The sequence below is a fragment of the Solanum lycopersicum genome, chromosome 1, assembly GCF_036512215.1.
Source record: "Solanum lycopersicum chromosome 1, SLM_r2.1".
In the NCBI taxonomy this organism is placed as follows: domain Eukaryota; kingdom Viridiplantae; phylum Streptophyta; class Magnoliopsida; order Solanales; family Solanaceae; genus Solanum; species Solanum lycopersicum.
Genome location: NC_090800.1, coordinates 29,787,086 through 29,798,774, shown reverse-complemented (window position 1 = coordinate 29,798,774; position 11,689 = coordinate 29,787,086). Strand labels below are relative to the sequence as shown.

Genomic DNA, 11,689 nt, shown 5'->3' with positions numbered 1-11,689 from the left:
GACGGAGCAGCAGGACGGATCGTCGCAGGCACGATGGCCCGTCACAAGCTGCGTAATCCCAGGCTTGGTCGAATTTCTGTAATTATTTTAAGGGACGTTTTGGACTATTCCTGCTTTAATTATAAAGTTAGTGGGTTAATTTTAATAAGTCTACTTACTTGGGGGTTAAAAGAGGTAACCTTGAGTTAATTAGTGGGTTAATGTTCTCATCTTCTATACTTAATTATATGCTAATTACGGTAAAAGAAAGAGGGTTTGAATAAGAAAAAGAAAAGAACAGAAAGAGAGAGAGAGGATCGAACGAGAAGAGGAAAACACAAAGCTTTGGGGAATTTGCTTGCTTGATCATTAATCTTCGGTGGAGGTAGGTTATGGTTTCTATACTATACGTAGTAAACTCTTCATAGAGAATGATATGTATGGGTAGTATTGTAAACCCTTCTATATGCTTAATTGTATGCTTGAATGATTGTGATTATGTAATTGTGATAAAATAAGCATGATGAAGCAATTGAATCATAAATCTTGAGAAACCCTAATCTACTTTGTTAATGATGATGCCCTAGTGATAAAAGAAGGCGTGATGAACGAAAGTAGTGAGATTAGGGGATCGGGTGCCACGTTCTGGTACCAGGATAGAATATGGATCGGGTGTCACGTTCCGACACCAGGATAGAATGAGGATTTGAGTGCCACGTTCCGGTACCAGGAAAGTATATGAGGATTGGAGTGTCACGTTCTGACACCAGGATAGTATATGGATCGGGTGCCACGTTCTGGTACCAGGATAGAATATTGATCGGGTGTCACGTTCCGACACCAGGATAGAATGAGGAACGGAGTGTCACGTTCCGACACTAGGATAGTATATGAGGAGCGTAGTGTCATGTACCAACATGAGAGGAATAAAGATAACCAATCTTGAAAGATGTTAATATACTCAATCTAATGAACCTAATTCCCAAATGAGTATGATGAGGAAGCGTGAGTCCTCATTGATGTGCTTGGTGTTGTAACCAAGGGTTATGGTAATTGTAATTGCTGCATGCTAAGGATATTAGTTGATTTTATGATCTTATCTGATATATACTGTTTTCTATTTTGAATTAGACGATGATACCTACTCAGTACTTGTGTTTGTACTGACCCCTACTTGTATTTGTTTTCTTTGTAAATTGTGGAGTGCAGCAAACGTACCGTCGTCTTCAACTCAACCGCAACTCTAGCCAGTCTTCATTACTCCGGATATCAGGGTGAGCTAATGCTTGTAGCTTGGACTGGATCCTCCTCTTCATGTCTTGATGCCTTGAAGTTCCGGCATGGACTAGCTTTTACTTGTTTTAGCTTCTTAGAATACTCTTAGTTTTGTAATTTGATCATAGATGTTCTAGTGATGATGACTTCCTTATTTTGGGGATAATGATATGTTTTGAGTTATGGAAGTTGATTATTGATTTTGTTAATGAATTTAAGTCTTCCGCATTATTTCCTATTTATTATGTTCCAAATGATTATGTTTAGATTGGTTGGTTCACTCACATAGGAGAGTAAGTGTGGGTGCCAGTCGCGGTCCGATTTGGGTCGTGACAAAAACCCCAGATAATAGTCCGAGAAATAGTCCTAGAAGTAGTCCTAGATGGACACCACCAACTTATTATACCGAAAGTAATCAGCAATCGGATAGAAATAATGCAATATGGAACAGTAGATTAAATAAAAATTGTATGCCAAAACCAATAAGTAAACAATATAATTTCTTTGATGTAGAGTGTGTCACAAACATAAATAAAGAAATATTACTATGGACAGGAAATATATCTAAAGAGTTAATAGATAACAAAACAGAAACAACAAAAACACCGAGATACATAGAAAGAACATTCGTAGGAACAACAAAATTATGGATAGAAAATCTACCCTCAGAAAGTGTAGAGGTTCTTAGGAATGATAAGAAAATGGATGGATCCCCATCAGCAACAAATATAGATATACTAGACAAATATGAATCAGCAATAAGAAGTGAATTTGTAGATATGACCACGGATATAAGAGAACAAAATAGAGAAAAAATAATAAATAGACAACTTATGACAAAATTAGCTATATATAAAATGTGTTATATAGAAGAATATACTTGTGCATTCAAAAATATTATTACAAAGCTAAATACAATTTAGACGAAGCAAAAGAAATAAGAACACAATATTTTACAAAATTACCAGAACCATTTAGTAAAAAAATAATAAAGGATTGGAATAATGAAGGAATGGTAGATACTTTAGGAGCTAGAATAAAATTTATATCTCAATGGTTTACACAATTAGGAGAGAACCAAAAAGAAAAATTAAAAATGGAAAAAGTACTAAATAAAAATTTATCATGTTGTAAAAATAAAACGGCACCACAGTTTGGGTGTACAAATAAAAAACAAAAATCCAAAAGATATAAAAATTATAGAAAAAATAAAACTAAATATAAATATAAACAACCAAGACAAAGGTATTATCTAAAAAACTATAAAATAAAAAGATCATATAGACCTAAATGAAAAATATCCCAATGTAGATGTTATAATTGCGGAAAGATAGGACACATAGCTTGAGACTATAAATTACATAAAAATCCAAAAATAAAACAAGTTGCAGAAATAGTTATAGATCATCACAAATATATGCAGATAGAATACATAGACTATGAATTGAGTGAAAACGATAGTATATATGAAGTATCAGATATAGAAACTGACAATGAAGAAGAAAATATTAATATAGATAATAACGAAACAGATGGAGAAATATAATGTCTGAAGATGAAATAAAAATAATATCCAAGGAAGATTATCAAATTGAAGATTTATCAGAACAAAAAATTATATTTGATAATACAATATTTGAACAAATAAAATGAAAAGAATTAGATTTAAGTGTTGAAAAAGTACTTGAAATACCTACCTTAAGAAATTGGTTTAAGAGAATGTTAACTTGAATGGTAAACGTGAACATGAACGTGAATGTAAATGTGAATGTGAATGCCAACGTCAATGTCAATGTGAAAATAACGTAAACGTGAACATCAATGTAAACGTCAACGTGAAGGTCAATGTCAATGTTAACATCAAAATGAACATCAACGTGAGCGTCTATAAAAATGTAAACATGAATATGAATGTCAACGTCAATTTGAACATTAACTTTAACATGAACATTAATGTTAACACAAACGTGAACAACAACGTCAACGGAAATAGAAATGTCAATGTTATAATAAACAACACCGTGAACTTCAATATCAATGTCAATAAAAATGCTAACGTAAACTTGTACATCAAAAGTCAGTGTTAACATCAGTGCCAAAGCCAATGTTTATGTGAACATTAAGGTCAACATGAACGTAAAATTTCAATGTGAATGTCAAGATCGATTTTAATGTCAACGTTAATGTGATCATACTGTGAACGTCAACATTATTACAAAAATAAATGTAAATATCAACTTTTGCAAAAACTTCAATATGAATGTTATCATGACCATGAACATCAACGTCAACAGCAATATAAACATTAACATGAGTATCAACGTTAACATCAACGTCAATATCAATTGAACGTCAATGTGAACGTCAATGTGAACATCAATGTGAACGTCAATGTAATTGTCAATGTGAACATCAACGTCAACGTCTATTTGAACATCAACATAAAATGTAAACGTAAATGTTAATGTGAATGTCAATGTCAATGTCAACGTCAACATGAGAGTCATCATGAACATGAATGTGAACATCAATGTCAATATTAACATGACTATGAACGCGAACATCAACTTTAACATCAACGTCAATATCAATGTGAAGGTTAACTTGAACTTCAACATAAGCATCAACAAGAATGTAAATGTGAACGTAAATGTCTACGTAAATGTGAACATCAATGTCATTGTCAATATGAACGTTGATGTGAACGTGAACGTCAATGTAAATGTTAACTTGAACGTTAGTGTGAACGTCAATATCAACATTAACATCAACGTGAACAACTACGTGAGTGTGCATAAAAATATCAACGTGAATATCAATGTGAACGTGAATGTCGATGTCAATGTAACAATCAAATTCAATGTCAATTTAAACGTGGACATGTATGTCAATGCTAATGTCACATCCGGAATACCCCGTAGACGTAACTGGCTTCATCATCCTCTTCAGACTTAGACTATACTCTTAGCTTGTAACAGAACATTCATATGTCAAAAGTGTGCAAAAATTAAAGCTTTTAATTACTTCTACGTGGAGGTTTACATAGGCATATCGAGTATACATAGACCCTTCGTATATGAAAATATATTCTTCTATTTTAATTGTGCATAGACATATAGAATATAACGAACTCTCAAAGTTTTCGTCTCATCTCATAACCATCTAATACGAGTATAGAAATTGGGGGTAGCCCATACATCAATACAAGAAAACCAGATATAGTTCATAGAACATTTAGTATCCAAGTGATATGGAAAGAAACATAAGAGTCTTAATACCAAAAACAACTTCATATCTTGATAGTGGCAGTGCCCTCGAAAAGTGAGGACCTACCCAACTTGGATGATTAAGAATTTCAAGCCTACTACAAAGTCGTCATTAAAAGTCTTTCAACGATCGGAACCTAAAATATTGGGGAAAATGATGAAATGGGGTTAGTACACAACTTGTACTAAGTATGAGACCATATGTACATATATCATGAAAACATGCTATGAAAAGGGATATTTCATAAATTATGCACTTCTTATTAAAAACCTTTATGCACATTCAACAATACCATACAATAGGACATGTCCATTAAGTGATAGGCATGCATATCACAAGACAAACAACATCCAAACTAGTCAAGTCAACATGCATATCATATAATTGAATACAAAGTCAAGTAACTCTACCATCAAGTCTTAAAAGCAACAAGCATAAATAACAGTAAATTATAACACAAACATAGCAAGACAATTACCCATGAACCCCAATAAAGTAAAATAGTTAAAAGACCAAATAAAGCCCCGAACCTTTCTCAATCAATTAACCCTACACAACACATGACCACCCTCTTACTTTACATAGCGTGGCATTTAAGAGTACATATTATCACGCCTTAACAATATAGACTAACACATATTCATATGTGAGACTAATCAACATATAATATCGACAATGAGCAAGTTCGTCATATACATATCATATATTATCCTAAGAATATTCATTCATAACTACAACCTTCTAAAGTTCCCTTCAAAACCAACTAGTGCAAGACATAGGTAGATTAACATACCTTACCTACTGTCAACCATCTTAAGTCCCTTAAGTTTGTTTGTACTTCATTACTTAATTTTAGTTTAGGGAACACTTGGCTTAACCAACATAGACCACAAGAGAGCGATCTCTAATGCGGGTTTGTAATTCTTAAACAGAAGGAACGTGGTCTACTGGCCAAAGTAAACCAAACATAAATGTAGGTTTCTAGGTGGGTCTAATAGCTAGTCTGCCTATGGGGGAAATATAGTTCAAGAACTAAGAGATAGGTATAATCCCTATACATACCACTTGGCTATTGGGAGCTCCTGTCATGCGAATCCATTGGATGAGTATCCACATTGGGGAGTCAACACCACATATGGAACAATAGGGTGAATTTTCCTCTATGGTAGTCATAACCACCCATTGTCAACTTCACTTGGTGCTAAGCTATGTCCCTTTTGAAATGTCTTTAATATCTTTATTAATCATCATATATTTTTTAGGTCATAGGGTCTAACCCTTATATATTCATCATTATCATCACTGGACAATAAGAATTTAATGGGTTTAGTCCTTTCATTACAATTCATATAAGTGAGGGTAGCACATTTACATATAGCTTAATGATAAGACACATTAGTAAATCATTCAAAATCTTTATAACATATACATCTTAGTCAACACCTCACAAACCATAGTCAAGAAATTTCAAATCAACATCATAAAAATTTCTTATTCCTAGTACAAGGCATACTCCAATACAATATAATGACTTAATAACAATTAATCATAAATTGAAGCAAATGATAGGATCAAAAAGACTTACTCAATATCCTTCAATATCCGTCATCATGGTCTTACCATCAACAAACCAACTTCATCCAATCTATAGGTGTAATAACATTAATCAATAGTAATTTACACAAGAACTAGGTCAATTGCATAATCACTACCCTAATTAAAATCAATTCATAACATAGGGTTAGGGGAATTAGGATTTATCTTGAATTGATAAAAAATTAGATCCAATCGCAACTATAAAATACCCTAGTCAATCCATACATGATTTATAATTGATAAAAGATTTGGTAAATTGGGGAAGGAAACATTATCAACATGAAATTGCATCAATTAACATCACTTAACCAACAATCATACTCAATTAGTCATAGTAAATCAAAATTCATCATTAGTTTGAAGCTTAGAAGAAAACCTATTAGAATTGGAAAACCCCATGGAATTGGGTAATTTAGAAATCAATTTTGAGAAGATCTCTTGGTGAAATGAATACAAATTGTTAACAACTCATACCTTAATGAAGATTAATCAACGAAATTGAAGTGAATTCCTTGAAAATTTGAGCTTGTTAATTACACTCTCTTCCTTCTTCAGTAAAGGATTTGGGGAGAAAGAAAGTAAGAGTTAGGTTTGAGATTTAGGGTTTGTTTTGGGAATTTGGGTTTGAATGAGTGATAAATGACTTAAAATGACCCTTAGGCTATATTTAATCACCAACTAAATTACCTAAAACAGTGCTCACTTAAATTGGTGTTTATGTGAAGACTTAATCTCAAAAGTTCAATTTTACAACCTCCAGGAAGCACCTCGTCGTGGAGCCAACACGCATTTTATAATTTGAGGTCCGTTTGGAATGCGTGTTTGGGCCTGCTCGCGCAAGTTGGGTCCTCCTCAATGACTTTTTGGGGGGTCCTTAGGGTTTCTTTTTCAGACGTTTATATATCTACACTACACTATACAAAACTAATGTTGTGTTACATGTTTTAGACTTCATTTTACCCTCCGAAACAATCCCCAAACATAGAGACATCAACTAGTTCAATTAGGCTAGTTTCTGAATGTCATGGACATCCTTTAACGTGTTGGCTCTAAAACTAAACGAATGAATTCTAATTATTATTTTAGGTCATAAAATATTATCTAAAAATTTGGAAAAACATTTTAGGATCTACATTAGGTCTTGACTTTTCAGAGTATTACATTATTCCCCCCATAGGAACATTCATCCCCGAATGACACTATCATTTGAATGGGACAGGATAGACTCAAGACAAGAAGCCCAACCAATAATATACAACATAAACATTATTTACTAGTCAAATCAACATTACATTGTGGCATTTACACAATGACTCAAAACATCTATTTTAACATATAAGACTCCAAAGTCACAATGTGAGGAAATTCCTTCTCACAATAACATCATGAGATCAACATGCCTTACCTGAGTCAATTATATCAAGGTTGAACTTTTCAACATGCTACATATCATTTCATAAACACTAACCATATAAGAATGCACAACATAACTCAAAAAAGCAAAATTATAAAATTTCCACAACATAAAAAATAAACATCTTTGTTAGATTAATGTGAACGTGAACATTATGGTCAATGCTAACATCAACATCAACGTAAATGTCAATGGCGACATCAATGTGAAGGTCAGCATGAACTTCAATGTAAGCATCGACATCAATGTTAACATCAACATCAATGTCAACATGAACATCATCGTGAACTTGAACATGAACATGAATGTAAACATGAATGTGAACGTCAACATGAACGATAACGTCAATGTAAACATTGATGTCAATGTGAACACATATGATAACATAAACAAGAAAGTTAACTTGAATATGAAAGTGAAACTCAACATGCTTGTGAAAGTGAATGTCAACATCAACGTAAGCATCAACATCACGTAAACATAAACATCAATGTGAATGCCAACATCAATATCAACGTAAATATGAACATCAACATGAACATAAATCTGAATATCAATATGAACATAAATGTGAATTTAAACATCAATATCTACGTAAATTTAAACGTGAAAATAAAATTAACGTCAATATCAATTTCAACGTAAGCATCAATGTAACATCAAAATCTATGTCAACATTATCGTGAATATCAATGTGAACATCAAGGTCAACATAAATGTCAATATGAATGTGATTGTCTTGGTGATAGTCAACGTGAACGTCTACATGAATGTCAACGTGAATGTAAATCTGAAAGTCAATGTCATTGTGAATGTTAGTATGAACATAAACGTCAACGTGAAAGTCAACCTAAATTTTAATGTCAACATCAATGTCAATGAAAACATAACTCTAAACGTTAATGTGAGTGTCATTATCAATATAAACGTCATTGTCAACGTAAACATCTATGTGAACATTTACATGAATGTCAACAAGAAGCTAAACGTGAATGTCAAATTCAACATAAACGTCAATGTCTATGTGAACCCACATCAACCTTGTAGTGTTTTGGACCTACATGGGTCTAACCCAACTACCTAGGAAACTAGCAATGCAAAAGCACCTATGTCAAGGGTGGTAAAAATGGCAATTTCAAACATTTGTAACCTATGTTAGAGAGAATCGTCTAAGGTAAAACACATACGAAGAGGGACTAAGCATAATACTAACTAGTAAACCAAAAGGCTCAATAAATGAGTATAAATTTAGAGACACATACCTTAAAGATGGAGAAAAACAAATGCACAAGTACTCGGTAGCAAGGTAGACATTCACAGCACTAGTTTCAACTAGTAGGCAACACTTTAGTGCTTTGGAGAATTGTGAGAGGGCAATGATCGGTGGTTGAGAGAATGTGGAAGTTGAAAAGAGAGGGGAGATGAGAGAAATAATGAAGGAATGTGGTGAAATGAGGGGTTGGGGGGGTTTAAACTGACTATTTTTGAAAAAGGGTCCCGTCGGGTCGGGTCGGGTATAACTAATTAATCACGCGACGGTTCCCCGACGATGGTCAGTCGCAGATGTGATGACCCGTCGTTTGTTCCGTCGCGTATGCAATAGTTTCAAAATAACAGAAAAACATACTTAGTACGATGGATGCATACGATGGTCCGTCGAAGGCACAACGGTCCATTGTTGGCGCAACGGTCCGTCGATGTGTCCGTCAATGACTGCTGCAGAGTAATTTTATAAAGAATTTCTTGGTGATGCGCCTTCAAATTTAAAACCCATTTGTAGAAAAATGCTACCATTACTAAAAGAAATGATAAGTATTGGGTTGCCTCCCAACAAGCGCCCGATTTAATGTCGCGCCACGACTAGGGACCCTTGATTACTCAGACTTCATCAAGATGGTATGCCTCTATCACTTCATTTGCCGATGCTTTATTCTTTTAATAGAGTTTTATTCTATCTCTATTCCTATGAAACAACATTCCCTCCTTGACTTTTAACTCAACTGCTCCATGAGGTAATACGTTGGTAATCAGGTAAGGGCCAGTCCATTTGGACTTGAGCTTGACTGAAAGACAAGGCACCCCATAACTGTCTACAAGCACCAAATCCCCAACCATAAACTCTTGTTTTGCATTTTTCTATTCAGTCTCCTTCTTCATCTTTTATCTGTGGGATATGGCTGATACCAATTGGAGCTCACCACTCTGCCTCATGTTCCTACAAATGTTGAAGGTCGCTTTATCATTATTCAATAGAAATGTCATCTGTCCCTTCTCCATATAAACTAATGCTCAACCTGTAGCAAGGAATGGCCTCCGAAGAATAATAGGCACTTCAAAATCGACGTCGCAATCATGAATAACAAAATCAGCCGAAAGGATGAATGACTCCACTTTTACTAGCACATCATGGAGTATCCCTATGGGCCTTTTAACTGTCCGATCGGCCATTTGGAGCCGCATCGCAGTGGGTTTTGGATCCCCTAAACCAAACTTCTTGTAAATTGAGATGGGCATGAGATTTATTTTTGCCCCCAGATCACATAATGCTTTAGCAAAATGTAATGACCCAACTGTACATGGAATAGTGAATGCACCTAGATGTTCTTTCTTTTGTACTAGGAATCTTGTAGCAATAGCACTACAATGGTGCAATCTATCATCATCCTCAAAAGTGACCGATCTTTTCTTGGTGACCATATCTTTCATATATTTGGCATAACCGGCTTTTGTTTTAGAGCTTCTCAAAAAGGGACATTGATAAAGAGCTGCTTCGACATTGTTATGAAGCACCGGTATTTACCATCCTCAGTCTTTTTCACTAATCTCTGAGGGAAGGGTGGTGGTGGCCTAGGCATGGGACTTACCTTGATAGGTACTTCTACATACTTTTCATTACTTCCCTCCGCTTCACCACTTCCCTTTACCACATTATCATTAAACTTTATCACATTTTCCTCAGTAAATGACATAGGGGGGTCAATGTTTTGCCTACTACCGCGAGTAGTGATTGTCATAGACTTCGCATCATTCATGCTCGGTTGCGGTGTGTTCACTGTCGCAGATAATTGGGTCACTTCCAATTCGATCTGTTTAATTGAAATTGCATGTGTATAAACTTTTTTCCCAATACTAGCTAAATCACACCTCAACTCTTTAATGTGTCGTCACTAGTGTCGAACATCCTCATCATTTTGTGCAACATATCCCCAACTCGCGCCATACTACCTCCCCCATCCCTAGGAGTAACTTCACGATTATAAGGAGGAACATAGGGTTTATTCCTGTCGTTTCTATTACCATAGTTACCCCTGCTGAAGTTGTTGTCGCGATTGTAGTTTCCATCTCGGACATGATGAACCTCATGATTGTATTTACCATAGTTTTGACCTTAGCGCCAATTCTTCTTATTAGAGACTTGGGCACTTGGTCGGAAACCCCCCATCTGTTCTTTTCCTGCATAGGAATCCTCCTCATAATAACACTCGTCGTTTGGAGGTGGTGGTTTAGCCAAGTTGTTAACTGCATTTATCTTTTCTGCACCCCAATGCCATGTTTTAGAACAAACAAAAGCTGAGTCCTCATCTAAGCCATTTCTTGCCGAATCTCATCTGTGGCTGGGTTGTGAGTGGACTGCACTGCGAAGGTGTTTCTCCCTGTATCAGACTTCCTAGTACTCCAAGCTTTGTTATTCCAAGAGATTTTCTCTAATTTTTCAGCAAACTCAGCATAGGGGTATTCTCCATAAGATTCACCTGCTATAGTGTCCAACACCGCTTTGTTGTTATCATTTTGTACCCGGTAGAAGTATTCCTTCATTGACTCATCATCTATATGGTGATTGGGAACACCTCTCAAGAATGAGGTAAATCTATCTCAAGAACTACTAACTGATTCTCCTAGTAGTGCCACAAAGTTGTTCACTCTATCTTTGTGGTTTAGTTTCTTAGAGACCGGATAGTAGCATTCTAAGAAGACATCTCTTAATTTGGTAAAAGTGAAGATTGAGTTGTATGTTACCTCAGTGAACCATATAGCAGCCTCTCCCATCACTGAGAGAGGAAACACTTTCAGACCTATTACATCTACATCCAAATTCGGCCACCCCACAAAACTTTTACACACTGCCCTTAACTTAGCTATATGGGCATATGGATCCTC

At 35.1% G+C, this 11,689-nt stretch overlaps 1 protein-coding gene across 1 annotated transcript; it reads right to left on the bottom strand.

Annotated features, from left to right (window-relative positions):
* Nucleotides 1–3,690: 3,690 nt before the first annotated feature.
* Nucleotides 3,691–10,873, bottom strand: LOC138341813 (uncharacterized). Its single transcript, XM_069293692.1, has 7 exons — nt 10,829–10,873; nt 10,396–10,617; nt 8,190–8,321; nt 8,006–8,077; nt 7,677–7,961; nt 7,523–7,559; nt 3,691–4,034 (listed from the first exon to the last, which is right to left on the bottom strand). Exons 1-7 carry the CDS (start codon nt 10,871–10,873, stop codon nt 3,691–3,693), a joined length of 1,137 nt encoding a protein of 378 aa, XP_069149793.1.
* Between the last annotated feature and the right edge of the window lie 816 nt (nt 10,874–11,689).